Source organism: Ischnura elegans, chromosome 7 (assembly GCF_921293095.1).
Source record: "Ischnura elegans chromosome 7, ioIscEleg1.1, whole genome shotgun sequence".
NCBI lineage: Eukaryota > Metazoa > Arthropoda > Insecta > Odonata > Coenagrionidae > Ischnura > Ischnura elegans.
In genome coordinates, this window is record NC_060252.1 from 98,372,799 (window position 1) to 98,392,397 (window position 19,599).

At 39.0% G+C, this 19,599-nt stretch overlaps 1 protein-coding gene across 1 annotated transcript; it reads left to right on the forward strand.

Moving 5' to 3' along the window:
- The first annotated feature begins 1,780 nt into the window (after positions 1-1,780).
- Positions 1,781-19,242, forward strand: LOC124162062 (cyclin-dependent kinase inhibitor 1B-like). Its single transcript, XM_046538413.1, has 3 exons — positions 1,781-1,825; positions 1,956-1,976; positions 16,654-19,242. Exon 3 carries the CDS (start codon positions 16,709-16,711, stop codon positions 17,117-17,119), a length of 411 nt encoding a protein of 136 aa, XP_046394369.1. The 5' UTR covers positions 1,781-1,825; positions 1,956-1,976; positions 16,654-16,708; the 3' UTR covers positions 17,120-19,242.
- The last annotated feature ends 357 nt before the right edge of the window (positions 19,243-19,599 follow it).

Genomic DNA, 19,599 nt, shown 5'->3' on the forward strand with positions numbered 1-19,599 from the left:
TTTTAAGAAATATTTTTCCTACGGCTAATTATACTTATCTTGAATCAAGGAAGGTTTATTTGAAAGATTTCATAAATTGAAGCTCGCACTGTTTAATAAGAGTCTTACAGTCAATTGACAAACCCAGAAGGTAACCATCACTCTCTGGGTTAACCCGAAGTCGTAATGATCTATTTGATGAAACCGGAAGTATGACTGATTGATGACTGGTTATTGATTTGTTTTTGTCTAATGAATTATGAGTCTTTTGATTCACTTGGTGCTCCAACCATTTTGAACGGATCGATTGTGAACGATCTTTTGGTAGTCCTACTCTTTTCTCAAATGAGTTAAAGACGTCACGAGCTCATGCCGAGCGAGTCACCGACCCTTCGCTACTTCTCGGCAATGCGCATCGAACTCGCGTGGTTCTCTACATTATACGTTCTCGAGAGGAATTCGTTCATTCAATGAGTGAATCTCAGAACGAATAAATAATCCGCAACTCTAAGGACGTCAACAACTAATGAAAAGCGGACAGTACCTTTCACGTCTAACGCGTGCGTCGCGAGATACCGCCCGAAGTTTCTCTGCCTTCACATCCAGTATAGGGTAGTTTCCTTCATCAAAGAAAACGAAAGGCATTGATTGCAATTCGTTACCCACCATTAGTGCATTCATAATATACAAATTATTTGGTTTCAGAAATCCCAGTTTAGACGAATGTTATTGGTCAATTTTAACCTCATTTGAAAAACTTATTCACTCCACGTGACGTCACAGGGACCCAGATGCTATACAAGTAGTCAGGAGTTTTACATCGTCTGAAATTACCAATGCATGCATGAGGCACAGACCTCAGGGAAACATGTCTTAATAATCACCTATTAAAACAGCCTAAGGTCGGAAAGTTTTCTTCTTTTGATAGGGTATTAATAATCCTTATTTAAGCCAAGCGGTACCAGCTAGCAGGGTACTCTGCTACCTGCTAGCAGCCTGCATTGTAGCGGCGTTTAAAGCCTCGCCCCAAGGTCACCTCACACGGCGGCAGCGAGAACCGGAATGACGTCACACGGGCTTTTTCCAGCATTGATACTTGTTGGCCGTCGCATTTTCGCGCGCTTGAAAATTTTCACTTTTCATTCTATCGCGAAAAATAGATATCGTCATTTTAAAATATAATGCGTGAAATACGTACTCCAGGAGTAATAATCTTTCAATTTAGGCAATAAAAAATTATAGGAAACCACCCTATTATTATCTGGGGATACATTGGAAGTAGAGCATTTTACTCAGCATATATAATTATTTGACTTTACGACAAGTTCTATTCTTCTGGTACCTCGTAACCCTGATGAAAGGCATTGCATTTTGGGAATGCAAGAACAACGGACTCGCCCGAAAGGCAAAAAAAAGAGTGCTTATTTATTCTGTAGACTTCAGTTTTAGTGACTAAAGTACTAAATTTCGTATTTACACTATTATCAAATCGTAGCCTTATGAATTTGTTTCCAAAAGTCATTTAGGAGAGAAAAAGAGAGAAATTATGTGTTAATATCTCGAAGAGCTCGATATATTTTCATAAATAATAAAGAGCATATAAATATATGTTCATATTAATGTATTTTATTAAATTCATAAGAACATGCGTGACGAATAAATTTATATGGACCACTCAGAGGTTCTACCATTCGTAATTATCATTATCTACTTACGAAACGCACTCCACTGGGTTCACGGAGATATTTACTCATAGTAAACAAACAAGACTGTTTATAAAAATAACTTCAATTGTTGACCACAAATTTGGATCCAAATTTCACAAAAATTTCTCTCATATTATCAAGTAAGTTGGTTTGAAAAGACAGTGTGCTGAAGTTTTAAGATGGATGTGATTTATTGCTGCTTAAGATATAAGGACCCATTGGAGCTAATCATTTCCATTATGGAGCCTAATATACGAAAATTTAACGCAGACTCATCACCAAAGAAAACGGGTGAGTTATTTTCCATCTCTTCATTCTATCTACCATGTACGATAAGCCATTAAGAATGCCATCATGATGGAAATTCAGTGGCATACTACTCCATAAGTCTTCGAAGGAACTGTTTTAAGCTGAATTAATTAAACTTCTTATGTTTTTTTTAAAAACGTCAAAGAGCGATATACGTATAACCAAAGGAATTAAGTTCAAGCTGCAAGAAAATATAAGAGTAACTTTAGGATTATAATTTTGTACCGTAATATGGGGGCCGCTAAGTTCGACGAAATCTACGACAGGAAAATATAATTTCATTTCACCAAAATTGAAATTATTATTAAGATAAACATTTACAATGTGAAAGCTGGTCATGGAAATGTAATAGTTTGTAATATAACTCTAACATCAGCCGTATCAGCAAACTTAACATCATGACAATTACTTTTGATACTATCAGAAGTAAAATTTTACTACCATCGCCAAATTAACGATATCAAGTAAGCAGAAAAATAAAATCTCACTCAAATTCAGTGTAAATTAGGCGCATATGTTGAGAAAATCCCAAAGCGGGGAGAATTTGTTGAGCAGCAAATCTACACTTTGAAGACAAATGTCCTTTTAAATACGTTAAAACTTTTGAAAAATAATGTCTTAGGTGAGTTTAAGAGATGAGGTTTTATTAGGTGGTTAAATAATTCGAAGAATGGCATCTATCAAACCAAATACTTAGAGATCGCAACACTATTAATATATTTCGATTGACATACTTGTCACACTCGATGAATATTTCGCCAGGTCTACAGGATATAGATTCATTAGTTCATTTTTAAGCAGAGCAAGGAAAGGGATTTTATTTTATATCTAAAATTTGAAATTCAGTACTATAAAAAAAAAAAAAAAATATATACTTATCAATCCTAAATGGCCATTTGTGAAGTTTTCGGAAACATTAGGAGTGATCAAATGAGAGGATAATTGCCACCAAGTTTCTCGCAATTACCAAAAATTGCACTTTAATTATTGATGTTGCCTACAGCTGGCAATTTTTCCATGGCTTACTTCATATCATTCACAAATGTTTCCAACGGTGGAATATTACAACAATTTTACTCGAGGTCACTCTTTTAGCGATAAATAATTAAGAGAATCCCTTAAAGAAGGCTCTCCAGTAAATATTACCTCCTACTTTCAAGATACAAATCTTGCCTACTTGCTTTCACTCTTCAACGACAATATGCCGCATACTTTTCAAATTCTTTCCTTCGTCTAACCTTCTTCCAATCAAAGGTTATGTTAGTTCAAATTTCAGAATAATAAAAAAAAGAAAAAATGCAAAGGAAAACAGATAAATATATCATTAAATTTGCAAAAGCGAATTTATTATTTACTATAGGAAAAATGAAATGAAGATCAAACAAAATTACCAGTTTGGTTTAAAACAATATACTTATTATCGAAAATCGCAAAAAATATCAATGCATAAATTTGCATACTCTTTTTACTGTGATAATGCCAAATCATTAGTTTTAAGCTTCCTCCTCACACAAACAAGATTACTGCCGAAAACGATACAAATGCGCCGTTAAAATTTAGTATTGTAAACTGGCTGGTTGAGGTAAGTAAAGACTCACCATTACGGCAATACTGAACGCATCTTCGGCACGGTCATCCAATGTGAGGAATAACCGCACAATCATTACAAGCACTACTTTGCGTAAAATAAATATAAAGTTCCCGTTTATCGAGAATCATCAATTTTGTGAAGTGCGTTTTTTAATAGCACCAGGGATCCAGTAGCTGACCACTTACGTTTTATCGTCTAATCTACATCTACATCTACATAATACCCTGCGAGCCACCTCTAGGGTGTTTGGCAGGCGGTGATCAATCACCAGCATGCAGCATGCAATTAGGACATGCACACCACACAGCACAAAATACGTCACGCATACTAACAAATTATACTACCATATGCTGTTAGAAATGATAATAAAATTAAGAAACATGCATTAAGTTTTACATTGTTAGTTCAGTTAGTTAGTTTATGTTAGTAGGCTACACTACAAGTCATCTAATCTATTTATGAGCTTTATCGCTGCCGTTATAATCTCTTATTGATAGAGGAAAAAAATACATTCTGAATCTGTCTGTTCTAAAATCTATCTCTCTTATTTTATTTATATGATCTGATCTTCCGTAGTATGTTGGCGTAAGTAATATATGGTTAACCTCGTTAGAAAAGACACTGCTCTTGAATTTATCTAAAAGGTTTAGTCTATTTTTCAAACTACGGTCCGACAGAGATTCCCATCCGAGTTTATCTAAGAGGTCAGCTACACTAACAAGACTATCGTAACGACTTTTCACGTACCTGACAGCTCTTCTTTGCACGCGTTCTAACTCCGTTATTAAGACTTTTTCATGAAGGTCCCAAACACTGGCAGCGTATTCCAAATGTGGTCTAACGAGGGAAAAGTAGCTAATTTCTCTCACTTTGTCGTCACTCTTTTTTGATATTCTTCTAACAAAACCCACTTTATGATTAGCTTGATCGGTTATTTCCCGAATATGTTTATTCCGCGATATATACTTATTGGTCTGACTCCTAGATATTTCACGGATCCAATTGCCTTTAATAAACTTATTGGATGAGCGATGCAACAGAATTATTTATTGTTGCATTATTAATTTATGATTTTAAATCCGGTCTATGCCCGAACCGATATATAGGCCCGCACTTTTCTCCCGCAGAGCAAAAGCCAATATATCTGCCCGCGGCTCGAAGAGGGTTATTTGAATATATTTGGCTTCAACTTCTTGAAAGTCAATGGAATGTTTTTTTATGAAAGAAATTAACATTGCACTCGATTGTCTCTAAGATTCTCTAGGGAAGTCTTTCGCGATGTGGTTAGTACCTCGTTAGAAAAGACACTGCTTTTGAATTTATGGAGACGCAATTATCAATTTAATTTATCAATCGCAAATGTCGTGCCTGGACATGTACGGAAAACTATGAACAGTAAATCATCGTAAGTGACTTCCATAGCAACTCGCCCACTCCCCTAGCATCATCCACCGATATTCCCGAGTGTGTGTGTACCTCCCCTCCACCCCCTCCGATCAACCCCTCCCCCCGCTCCATCGCGCACGCTTCTCCCCTCCCCCCCTCCACCTCCTCCCATCTCCACCACCAGCTCCCTGAGGCCTCGCAGTGTTCCTTGAGGAGCCGCACGCAGCGGTGTCGACCGCGGAACTCGCCGATAAGACATATTCTCCTGCCACGAGGCTCGTGCCGCGAACAGACGAGCACTTCCGGGCTTCGGCCAACTTCGTGTTACACGCTCGGCAGCCCTCGCCACCGAAACAGCTGCTTTCTCGACCTCGCAGGGTCACGGAACACACGTCGGGAAGTTAGCGACGAGTTTGCTCCAGTCAGTCACGGGATCATGTGTCTCCATTGATGATAAAGTGCATTTTTCCTGGATTTTAAACGCCAAGAGTTTAGAGTCGCAGTGAATCATTTCTGTTTACGGAGGTGTGACTAATCGAGTGTAGGGAATAGTGAAACTTTCTCATTCCGCACAGCGAGTGATTAGAAAGCTGATTCGTTTCAGTCAGGCATTACAGGATAAGGTGCATCGATTGATAGACTGGTTCCCTTGTCATTGAGGGTTTAGTATCACAGTGGATTGCATCATTTCTGCCGGAAGGTGAAGGAAGGAGTCTCTTCGAAAAACCCAAGGATATGGATTAAAAACCAGTACACCACTCAGGAAACAGTGAACTTCCGGTGATCCAATAGCTGGTGGCAGAATCGTCCACCCATTTATGATATTTCGATCAGTGTGTTCCAGAAGTTTTCTGCCAACACAAGCCCAAACACTCTCCAACGGGTGACGGGAATAGCAGAATTATCGATCCGTCTGCTTTAGCGTGTTGACGGATCGATATTAAGTGCACCAACGCTGCCCATAGCAAACCCCACGCTACATCAAACCTACCCCTTAGTTGCGCGGGGTGAACCATCTGTCGTGCCTCAAGTGAAGGGCAACATAGCGCCGATGTTAAGAAAAAGTTAGCAGGACTACCTCAACCTCGCGGTGAGAAGCTAAGTTCAATGAACTAGATCTTTGTAATGCGTCCAAGGAGTTAGCCAACAATCAGTGAAGATAGCGAGTGAAACTTTGTGTGAGAGCCAAAGAAACGTCTCTCCTGGATGACCATCAACTCCGGTGCAGCGCTTTTAAACGTCGTCGTCCACGAGTGAGTGTGTTGAGGTCTGGTCAGTGAGAGAAATCAAGCCGGTTCTGCTGGCAAAAGGGGCGTGGTCAGAAAAGTTCTCCCGCGGAGCTCGGGTGTAGTGTAGCGGATCGGTTCATCGCATTCGCTCTCCCATCCTCTGTGATATTTCGAGTGCCAACGGTCGTCTGGGGTCTCACGTATCAACAATCTATTTCCGGGAAAAAATCTTCTTTTTTCCCTCTCCTTCACGTGCGCGCTAAACGCATATCAGAGTGGAGTGAAGCAGAAGAGAATTTACTTCAAATCTTCGCTCTTTAGAAGTTTATCTGGCAATCGTCACTTTGGCAATAAGGCCAATGGTTTGTTTTTTGATAGCAGGCGACGAAGAATAACGGACAGTTCCCAAAAACTTCTCAGTAATCCCATTGACGAAGTAAATACTTCAAAGTGCAACCCACCCATCAGTGGCCTTTTCCATCGCGGGATCGTGAAGCTTCTGTACCAGTTTGGAGAGGAGGAGGCTGATGATAGATACTGAGAATAAGCAAACCGATATTAAGGAGCAATCGCCACCACATCCCAGGGAATCGGTGGTTTAGCAAGGTAAATAGTTTACTCTACATCCGTCGAATCGTCACTACTAATCAAATTAAAATCTAAAATCGGCCACTTGAAAAAAAATCAGAATGTACGAGCATAAGATTAAAGTGGGGAGAACGATTTTTCTCCGCAGTGACGAATGGCCGGCGGCAGATATACATAATGAGATACAGTGGCGCCGGCTCCATGGGGCTTGAGGGGGCCCGAGCCCCCTCAAAAATTCGTTATGGGTGTGAGGAAAAAATGTGTCAGGCTTGTCGATTTTCCCCGGAGTGTCCAGATATCGAGATTCGAGTTATAAAGGTTCTAATTTTGATCATACGACTCATCTAAAATGCTTGAAATACTTACAATTTAAAAAAAGCGATAAAATTTCCCGGGGAAAGATCCCCGGTTTGGGCCCCCTCAATATTTTTTGTAAGTCGGCGTCCCTGATGAGATATACTTATAATAACAGTGAAATCATTGCACTCATCACTTTACGAAAAATAAATACAAAGTTCCCATTTATCGAGAAGCAAAAATATTCTAAAGTGTGCTATTAAAAGCACCAGACATGCATAAGCTGATTACCATATGCTTTATAGTCTAGATGCATTTTATAATGCAAGTTTTTTTATTTATATACATGCATGGTCTTATTACTAGAAAGAATGTAATACTTAGTAGTCAATTAAAGTCACATCAAAATATTAAGTAACTCTTACAGTTCCTTAGGTAAATTATTTTAAATCCTCCATGGATTGGGCCGGTCGGGTGACATCTCATGCCTCCCTTCGCTCTAGTCTAATTTAGTCTTTATCTATCTTACTCCTCTATAAAAACGTCCATCAACTACGAAATTTTGTCTCTCCAACTCCGATATTTTAAACTTCTTGCCCATCAACTTTTCATCTTTAATATCTTTCCTCATTTGCTATTCATATTCCCCCTTTGTATTAAGTATTGTGAAATTTGATTTATAAAGTAAACAAATATCTAATCTCCGAATTTTTATCGCCGGCACGATAAAAATTCCCGAAAATCAGAGTTAGATATTGTTTATATGAATGCGATTTGAATTGTATACGTCGAGGTAGATTGCTCTCCAATCAGCAGGTGTAGTGAAGCGAGACTTAAACTATTTTCTTCTATGACTATCAAAGACAAATGCCGCACAAAATGTGCAGTAGCGCAAAGAATAAACATTCCAAATTTATTTTCCCATTATCTACCATTTACGCCTCCCTGTCTTTACCCTTTTTATTCCCGAATCGATGGAAAGGTCATGATCAGATCAGTCACAGTTTCACCGTTATTATCGAACCTGTGAATCGAATATTTTTTAGAGTAATGTAAATGGCCATAATTAGTAACCTCATCATGCTATCCAATTGACAAAGTACCATGCATTCTTCCTATTTTTTTGTATGGGGCCGCTTAATCTGAAATTGTATCGGCAGAATTTTATGTAGTTGAACATTTAATTGAGCTAATATTTCTATCAAAATTTTAGAAAATGATACATTAAATTTGATGAAGTTGCGTGGCTCATTAACTGTACGTTTGAAAAAAACAGGTTAATATTTATGAAACGGGTTAATTTGAAATTTTCCCAGCTACTTTTTGTTTTGGGAAAACTGAGCGGTGTCCGGTGTATAGTGCAGCGGAGCGCAGATATTCTCCCCGCCAGCCACTTCGACGAAAATTGGTCACCGACGGCTGGTTATTGCGATCAAACGATGGTAAGAGCAAATCAAAGAGTAAATATTGAGTATAAATTCTCACAATTAATACATTTTGGCATATTGAAGTTTTTATTTGGAGCAGTCTCGCCGTTATCGATGCACAGTGACCCAGAATGGTGAAAAAGCGGCATGGTAGCCTATCAAAGCACAAGTAGCAATATGAAAATTATGGGTTGTTTCACATAAAATAAAAAATTTATTTCTTATTGAATCTCTTTCCATTGTGCAGAACTCGAAAATTGCTAATTTTTCCGTTGAATTTTCCGATAAATCCCTACATTTTACGCTGATGAAGGGCGTCATTTGATAGGCGGACATATTTTTCCATTTTACGCTGATGATTTGCAGACTCCTGTGATTAGAACCATTCTGGTCAGGTAAAAGTTCAAGGGTTACTGGGTACAAAACATTTTTAAATTCCGTAACCGTTTACCTCTGTCATAAATTTATAATTACTGTCATCGCAAATATGAGGGCTCCATCAAACTTATGTTCATACTTTATCATTTACTTTGTCACATATGAATTAATTGCCGTTAAATTCTCCAGAATGGAATGTAATTCTCCTGCTCCGACGGGCCTTAATTTCGACGTAACATTTGTTCACATCTAATACAGCTACTAATGCAACTAAGACTTCAAGGACACACATAGTACAACCTTGTCAGCATTGCATTGGCTTGCTTTTTAAATGTGGAAATTTCATCTCAGTGATGTATCAGGCCACATTTTCTATAACTGAGATACAGGCAAGTGTTGGCAAAGTTATATGCCATGAGAATGAAATTTGCAATGAAAAAATCACTTGACTTAGTCTGGATTCGAACCCGGATCTCTTGGCTCTGTGTTGGCATTCTTGTCTGGCAATCGGGAGGTCCGGGTTCGAATTCCAGCTAGGCCAGATGATTTATTCACAGCTAATTACATCCATAGTGTGTAACTTTTCACCGTGCGCGTGAATGCGTACAAAAGAAACTTGTTTCATGCTGTGCTTAGAAGCGCTGAAAACTGCATGATTATGACGTCAATTTATAGAACCATCCAAGAACCATGCAATGAGGAAAAAAGGAAAATACGGCCAATTGATTGGGAGCGATGCCTCCTCTCTATCTTTTATACCTAACCGCTGATTTGAAATTTTAATCTGTTTTGATTATATAAAGTGTAATATACTTTATGGTCGTGTGGCTGCGTAATACTTTTTGCTAGCAGCTTTATCATTTTTATAGGCAGTGAATAAAATTAATCATAACTAACCGCAGTATCAGCCTCAAAAATATCCAATAACATTTTGATGAAAACGATCAGTTTCGCTGCAATTTTTTTACGTTATTCCTTCATCGTGGCACCTCCCTTATATTGCTGAAGTTTGTATCACAATAGTTCTTATTGGCAGTAAATTTTATTTATCAAAAAACAACTGCAGTTTCAGACCCCCCCCAAAAAAACAATTAAGGTTGAGCAGAAAATGATCGAACTCGGTGCATTTTTTTACGTTGTTTCACTAAGCGTGCCACTGTGCAGTAGCTCGTAGCATCCGCGTGCCAACTCTCCCTCGCAGCCGGCAACACGCCCGTGGTGTTTCCCTCTCCGCGTCAAACAGCCACGAGTGGCGAGCATCCAGGAAACGGCCCATCACGGGGAGCGGCACTTCTCCGCGTGCACCGCACTTCTCCCGGCTCCCCCGACCCCCTCATCACTCGATGACTGCTGCCTCACCGCGAGACCCTACATTCTCGCGCCTGCACACAGCATGGGCTTCCCACTTCAATACTCAATAAGACTCACTCCCTTTCATCCTATCTAAAAATCTTATTCTCTTCCTTCCTATCCATTGTTTACCCAAAACTCTACCCTCTAACACTTTTAAACATCCTCTCCCCGCTAAGTACTCCCTTAATCCATTCCTTCTGTCTCCTCCGCATCTCATTAAATTCTTAATAAGGCCTACTCCCTTTCATTCTATCTTAAATCCTATTCTCTTCCTTCCTCTCCCTCGTTTACCCAAAACTCTAGCCTCTAACATTCTTTTAAACATCCCCTCCCCGCTAAGTACCTACTCCCTAAATCCATACCTACTGCCTCCTCCATATCTCATTAAATTCTTCATAAGGTCTACTCCCTTTCATTCTGCCTAAAATCCTATTCTCTTCCTTCCTCTCCCTCGTTTACCAAACATTCTACTCTGTAACACCGTTGTCAACATCCCCTCCCCGCTCGGTGCTTGCTCCATTCATACCTTCAGTCTCCCACGTATATCATATAGAAGCTGAATCTCCTCACCCACCATATCCAGCACTTCATTTTTTCTCCTCCTCTCCGTTCACTTTACCTTCTTCATCTTGGAAACTTCTAGTATTCTATCGGCCACCTTCTAAAGTGTCCATGTTTCCGCACCGTAAAGCGTTACACTCCAGATCAGATTCAAAATCATCGTAAATAAAAAAATAGCTTATCATAACTCATACAAAGTTCACCCACAAACACACAAGAGAACAGGCTGATGCATGTCCAATTCTCTCCGATCACAGGCAGCACTTTTTAAACTCCAAAAACATGGTATCTCATCCCGCTCCTCAATCTACCTGTCTAAGGGTTTTCTGACTTTGAAGCCTCTACTCACGAACACCTCTCGCTGACGGGCACGTCTTACTCAGGGACAGTTTTGAATGGGTTCACTCTGACGCTAAATCATTGTTTATGAAAAAGATTCGGAATGGAAAGACAAGTTACAAGGGAAGTAAAATCTTACCCATTCAGCTTTTTTGTCGAAAAGTTGAAAACAAGAAAACGCACAAACTGTCACACAATTGTGATGAGCTGGTGGCATAATAGGGTAGTTTCCTATTATTTTTTTGCCTAAATCGAAAGATTATTACTCCTGGAGTACGTATTTCACGCTTTTAGATTTTTAAATGACGATATCTATTTTTCGCCATTAAACGAAAAGTGAAAATTTTCAAGAGCGCGAAAACGCGACGGCTAACTATGAATGCTGGGAAAACCCCGTGTGACGTCGTTCTGGTTCCCGCTGCCGCAAGTGAGGTGACCTTGGGGCGAGGTTTTGAGCGCTGATACGACGCAGGATGTTAGCAGATAGCAGAGTACCCTGCTAGCTGGTAGCGTTTGGCTTAAATAAGGAATATTAATATCCTATCAAACGAAGGAAACTTTCTTACCTTAAGCAATTTTAATAGGTGATTATTAAGACATGTTTCCCTGAGCTTTGTGCCTCACGCATGCATTGGTAATCTCAGACGATGTAAAACTCCTATCTACTTGTATAGAAACTAGGTCCCTGTGACATCACGTGGAGTGGCATCGCATGGGCGCTAATCTGGCTTTTTTCAAATGAGGATAAAATTGACCATTGCAATTCGTCTAAACTGGGATTTCTAAAACCAAATAATTTCTATATTATGAATACACTAATGGTGGGTAACGAATCGCAATCAATGCCTTTCGTTTTCTTTGATGAAGGAAACTACCCTATCAGAGATCTACTCATTCGCTCGTTCCTTGAAACCTTTCATTGAGCTAGATTATTTACTGTCGTAGCTTAATTTTTTTACCAGTGTGTTAATACATGTGATCACGAGAAGAAATTAAAAGAATATAGACTGCAAAACAGGGAGAATTACAATATCTTTCTTTCTTCGTACTTATGCGGATAGCAACGGTTTCTCGGTTATTAAAATTAATGGGGTTCTCCCTAGGACAACTCATTGCGTGTTTCTAGTTTTCCATTGTTCTAACCTTGCATATATTCTGAATATAAATGATTAACCGTGGACAAGTTTTGCATATACATGAATGAGCGAATTTTTTATGAGCGTAATAATTTTACGATCGTGTGGTGTGCATGTGGGAGTACATGGGACTACCCCTTATATGCGAATGATTTATCACACCCAGCTACACACTTTAAGGTATCTTGCAGGGTGTCATGATGTTGATATAGGTGTAGATGAACATATATAGATTTTGAGATAGCTTTCGTTCATTACATTTAGCTCATATAATTGTATTGGCGTATCATATTCAATCTTTCCGTTGGATATGGAGATTATTTGTAAGTAGCATTATAGTGAACGTTTTGAAGCCAATATTCACCAAACATTTTAGTTAACACAGTTTATTGCTGATGAATAATATGAAATAGAGTAAATTAATGCTTAACGAGGAGTATCATTCGAGTGGATTACTACTGCCGAACTGGATAGCTTTCAACGTTGAAGATCGGTGTCTCAACATCTTTGCCGTCGCCCCCTTTCTAGTAAGAAAATCATTCCCTTAGCAATCTATTTTCGTCAGCACAAGAAAAATTGGGAGAGGAATTTAATTTTTCTTGTGTTTTATTTTTTCGAGTCTGACACTATTTCTGGAAAGGCGAGGCGTTGAGACGGCTGCACAAGGAGACCCACCAGGCGATCATGAAGGTAACAGAATATCGATTGGGTGGGTATTCAGACTATAGTTTTGACAGGGTAAATGGGCAAAGTACTACTTCTAATCACCACAGCATTCCATTGTAAAGGTCGGCAAAAAATTGCGCATTCGAGTTTGCACACGAATACTACCTGAAGAACAGACTAGATGAGAAATAAATTTTCACGTATAATTTGAGGTTTCAGGCGAGATGGAGTGGAAACGGAAGAAGCTGGAAGATTTTCTCAAATTTAAATTGTGGAAATTGCTCCTGCTTCTTCATTAAATTTTCACACTTTATTTTGCCGACATTTCACGTTTCCAAGCAACTTGTCAGCGACATTACAACATTCTAATGTTATTAATCACGGCCGTAACCTAAAAAGAAAACTTATGTGAAAACTTGTTGCTCAAGCAAAGCACCGAATTTGGTAACTTATCTACCGCATATAAGAAATTCAGTTGCAACCATAGAATTAATTCTTTGCGCAAAAAACTTAAATTTTAGTTACACAGGAATGACTTTCTCATGTTCCATAAATAATTACATACTAGCTTCGATTGAAAACCCTCAGTAGCGGGTACTTTTAACTATGGCATGCAAATAATATGATATATTACGCATTAAAAATTCCTATATGTTTTTTAATTTAAAAGTTGCAAATAACTACCCAAAATTGTAAATCCAGAACCATTTACGACTATTTTTTTGGTGAGCCTTTTAGAATTTTAGTTATTTGCCTGCAAACCTGAAAGCAATGGTTTCTGTGGGTAAACTCACGGGTCATTTACTTTTTTACTCTACTGCGCAGAAAAATGCTAAGAACAAACAAAATCATGGGCGGAGTTTTGGGGATCTTGGGAGAGCCTTAAATGGTGATTTATACGAAAAAAGTACGAAACTCTAACGTTCAAGTACAATAAAAACAAAAATATCAAACGTTAAAATAAATATTAGTCTTACAATTAGATAGTACTTACAATGCTGTTTTCAGAGGATAATATAAACAAATTTTGTATCGGAGGAAATACACCGTTTCACTTTATGGGTATTCCATATCCCATAAATCCCCTGTAGGATTGCTGCCCCCCCAATATAAAAATTATAACTCCGCCCATGAATAAAATATATGCACAATTATTAGGATGAGTGAATGACTATTTATTGTGCTCGAGGTATACTATAGCTAGAATACGTCCCTTATGAGAGCAGAAGAATAGAAAATTTTATGCTCAAATAAAATGACATTTTGACAAAAATATAATATAACAGTGATAGAGAGAGTAAATGTTCGGCTTTGTAGAGATTATTGAAAGAGTTGACAAGTAGTAAATATTTAGACAAAAAAGTAAAATAATCAATTTCAACAGCACAAAAATATAGGTTTTTACACAGATTGAAATGAACACTCGCACATTCACATATATATGTGTAGAAAGTTTTGATCGTCATTATCATCATAAGTCAACAATCCTAAGATTGGTTTGACGCAGCTCATCATTCCTCTCACCAATTCACTAACCTTTTTTTAATCGACGTTTTTCTTCTGTTTCACATATTTATAACCTGTCCTATGTGGGGGGAGAGTTCGGTAAAAGAGGGTGGTCTGATAAAACGGGGTACCGAAAATTTTTTGCTTGGTATGTCTTTCATTCAACACACTAAAATCTTCTTGAGTTCCTACCAGCCGTACTGAGAGTAAAAACTATTCTCTTTGTGCACGTGTGAATTATTTCCGCTAAAAAATATGTTTTAGTGTGTCGTGATGAAATTTTTGGCTCTAAAGGGCGTGATTATATCTGGAAAAACTTCATTAGAAGATTTCAAAACTAGTCTGGTGCAAACTATCCTTTTCCCCATGTAATGATGTACGTTTCAATAAGAATATTCCACAACAACATTACTAAATAAAGATGATGAACTATCTGAAGCTCTGGACTTCAATTAGGAGTACAGCCTTTCTTTAAATGACTCAAGTGATTGTGTTGTTTTTATATATGGGGGTAGAGGGTTCCAGAATATAGATGCTGTTAGCTGAAAAGATTTAAAATATATATTGGTGCGGGATTGAGGAATTTAAAGGTCAGAATCATAACGGGTGGAAATTGCAGTAGGGTGAACGTAATGATATTGTTTACATATGCCAATGGATCGAAATTAGTCGTAACAAGAAAAATAAAAGTGCCGAAGGTTGGTGTTCCGGTTTTTGCTCTATTTTAACATTCTCTATCTGAAATCCTTTCGATATCATTGTACTTACCACGTAAATTAAAACTTTATGACTCGTTGAATGAACGGATAATGATGGAGTTAACATAAATACATTCAGAGCGAGGTTGAACTTTACGAGTTTTTCGCAACTGCAGTTCCATAAAAGTTCCGTGAGAACGCCAGAAAATGCCCATCTCAGGGAGGAGAGCTTAGCCAATTGAATTCATTAAGAGCCAACAGCGAAGAGTGACACTAGTTTTTTTAACCGTAGATACCGCAAACTCTCTCCCAGCTTTTTTTTAAGGTGGTGGCTGCTCTGTTTCCTACTCCTCCCCCCGGAGGAAGTCAACAGTAATTGGCAAACGAGAATACGTCCCTTAAACGTAAAAAACACAGTCGCTAAAAATGAAACCGCTTGGTGTTATTCTTGCTACGCACCACAATTTTCCTTACGCAAACCGGTTAATTGCAAGGATTTTGGATAGGGTACGTTTTCTGAGTCAGCGCCACGGTGGCAGGGAAGAGGGGGGGAGGGTAACGAGGTCGTGCAGCAATATGTACATCTACATCTACTTAATATTCTGCGAGCCACTTCTAGGGTGTTTGGCAGTGGGTGATCAGTCACCGCCATGCAGCATGCAATAGGATTCCCTGATGGACACCAAAAGATAATATAAATGTTACGCATACTAACAAATTATACTTCCACATTCATCCAAAGGTAAAACTTGCCAGCTACTCATGAAGACAAGCCTATGAAAGTGAAGCATGCAAAACATGCTGTTAGAAATACTATGAAAATTTAGAAACACGCATTAAGGAACAAATAGGGTAGTAGACTACACTACAGGTCATCTAATCGATTAGTAAGCCCTAACGCTGACGTTATATTCTCTGATTGATCGTGGAAAAAACGACGTTCTGAATCTATCTGTCCTACTGTGTATCCTCTTATTTTATTTTTATGATATGATCCACCGTAGTATTTTGGCGTTCGTAAGATGTGGTTAACATCGTCGGAAAATAAACTGCTCTTGAACTCAATTGATTAGGCTTTTACTTTGTGAAAACCCATGTTGAAATGAAAATACACAACCTTGGTAACTTTTCACTGGAAAATTATTTATTGGTACGACGCGTTTCGACGCTGAGGCGTCATTCTCAAGTACGTACTCAGGGAAGAGATAGTTGGTAGGGTTTCCCACATCCATTCCAACAGTATTTTTCACGCGACACTATCACGTGGACTACCTTTCGCCTGGCCCCTACCCTTCGACCTATCTGGCATCGGTGGCCCTACAGGGAATAATTTAGAATTAATCCCGCCAGTGCAGCTCTAGGGGTCAGGGGAACGCGCAAGCCTTTCCACCGCGACAAGGTTGTAGCCAAAGGGAAAGGAAATTTTCGATAGCATATAAATATAGATGTTACCCTCCAACCATATACAATAAATTGTTATCATTCCCTTCTACCCTTTTTACAGACCACCAAGGATCATCAACAGCCAGCTCTTGGGTCGGCCCAGCCCACCATCGCAGATGGACCGCACGAAGCCGAGCTGCTGCCGCAGGCTGTTCGACGGAGAAGGGACTTCGCCACCGGGAGAGATGCCCAAGATGGACGCGTTCGTCGCCGAGGAGAGGCAGAGGGCCCGCGAGAGGTGGAACTTCGACTTCGAGAAGGAAGAGCCGTTGGAGGGAAGGTACGAGTGGGTACGGGTGGCGCCCCCTAGCCCCCCGCCTCCGGCGCCAAGGGCGAGGGTGAGGGGCGAGGAGGGGCAGCGGCCGGGGGCGGGAAAGGGGGCGGACCAAGTTGCCCCGCAGGACGCCAACATTAAGATCGCGGAGACTGAAGAAACGGTGAGCGGTGGTCAAGAGTTGGGCATGGAAGCCCCCAGGACTGAAGAAGGCGAGGAGCAGAGGAACAGCACGGAGCAGGAACACGACTGATTTTACCCAAATTCGAACTGTTGAATACTTTGTCCCAGCATACGAAAAAGGGGACGGAGGGAATTTGGTGAGGACACATCCCAAAAAGGTGGGTTGAGAGGTGTGGCCGGAGGTCATTGAAATTCTTTGGGACCCCTGCGTGGAGTGATATGCGCATTGTTGTGCTCGCAAGGTTCGAACCCCGATTAATAGAAAGGCCCTCCCATGTCCCCTCAACCCACTCCTACGGGATACGGCCTCACTCATTCCCTCCAGCCGAAACGTGGAGTACATTTGAAGGTATTCTTCTCGACAAGGTATTTATGTGGAGAATTCAGGGAACCCAAAAATTGTAGCTTTTTCGCTCTACCAAGTTTCCCATTTTTATGATCGTTTTGAGTGCACGTGAAGGAATGGTTATGGGCGGTGAAGATTTGGACATTGAAGACTCCTAAGGAAAGGACCAATAAAGAGCAGGCACATGACTGGTGTCACCTACAGTTGCAGCTATTGCCAATACCCTTGCCCTTGTGAAAGGGAAAGAAATCTGAGAGCCCTAACCCCAGCTTTAACCCTCAACCCTTCTCAACCTTTCTATTTCTCTGACTGTTGAGCGTGCACCATGTGTTTAGTGATTTGTAAACCAAATGAAGGTTAAATGTTCAACTCATAGCCGAAGATGATAGCCATCGAATGCCGCGTAAAACGTTACTTAGCCATGAAATAACATTTGCGTTTTATCGATTTTACTAGCAATATTTTTTAATAAAATGAAATGTTGCCCACAAGATAAATTATGTGAGAATGGAAGTGGAACATGTTAAGTACACCAAAAACTCAGACTCGTAAGTGCCATCATGTGAAGAATGGAGACAACTCTTGAATGTCCGTCCTGATATTACAAAAAAAATTTGAACATCGAAAGATGAGCAGGTTTATCTTTCTTCTGAAATGTAGAAAATTGTGAAATAACTCCAGGGGAAAGTAATATTTATTCGAACAAAACATTACTTCAAGCAAACGAAACCGTAGCAAAAAATCTTATTCAAATCGATCAATCGATCACCAGAGAGTACACGGAAAAAGCAGTCTATTTTGGTGCTTATTGCTATTTGTAAAGGTCAACTCGGTAGATTGCGTGAAATAAATTCATGTTTGTTTTCTAGGGAGAAACAAGAAGCAACCTTTAGAAATTACTATTTTCCGTTATTTTACAAAACAAAAAACCATAATTTCGAATCGGGAGATACTAAATGCCATGGAAGATCTAATACAGGAAGGCGTCTATCGTAAGGGGCACTCCATACGCAAATGGTTTATTAGTAGAAAATGATTTCTTGAAGAAGTTGTTACAGCTGTTGACAGGCGGGCGAAAAAATCAACGAAAATTTAACCCATGGGGGAAAATGCTAGCTTAGGGATTACTTGTGGCTATCGGGTTATCATTATTCTAGGCTATTCGAGAAGAAATATTGCAACTTCATCGCTCGTCAAATTTTAAACATGGTGCACGTGACTAAGAAGACTGATCGTTCTTAAAATCCCCATGGAGGGAAGTCTTTCTCGTTAACCCACTTTGCTTTATATTTAATTCCTAGTCATTTCCAAAAATAAAAAAAATGTAATTTAATATTCGGCACGAAGCCTAAATAGGCGGATGATGTGTTTTAAGCACATGTAATAACAGAGATGAGTTCCATTTGTATCAAGATTCTCCAAAGATAATTACACCAAATATAATATAATACCGAAAAAATAAAGAAAAAATGTGTAACAGATATTATGATATACTTCCATAATGGAGTTAGGCCACGAAAAAATAATATTTATTAAACAAAAATTAAATTGAATGATTTATTGTATATATTGGAATTTGTGTACATAACATCAAAAATACAGAATAGAGGTATTTATTTAAAGTGTTATGCATCCTTCAGTTGGTTTTATTAAATTATTTACTTACTAACATATTTAAAAATCCTTAATAAATGTTGTTAACAAGATAAAATATGTGAGAATCAATGTGGAACAATTTAAAGAAAGTAAAGAGAATTTGTGAAAGAAGTCACTCTGAGTATATTTGGTCATTTTAATATTTTATGTCCGATACCAAAATTTGGTTTCAATAAAAGGGTATGAAGTATGCAGTAGATTATTTATTTCTCCTATTGAATGAGGATTACCTTGATCTTTCCTCACTTTGTAGAAATAGCGGCGGAGCGACGTAAGGGAAAGAAGATTGAACGAGAGGTATTTTGATTGTATTAGCATGTGTTGGAAATTTATGTTCCTTCTGGTGAAAAATCTACTTACTAAAATCTACACATGACTTCAAAATCTTCCCACAACAAGCTGCAGAATTTCAGAGGAAATCTCATCCCTGACAGTCTATAACGCTGCATAAATAACATACATAAGCCGGGGATAATAAAAGTAATCTAAGTACAGAAAAATTCATGTAAAATTTCATTCTACCTACCCAAGCCACAAACAACCGTAAA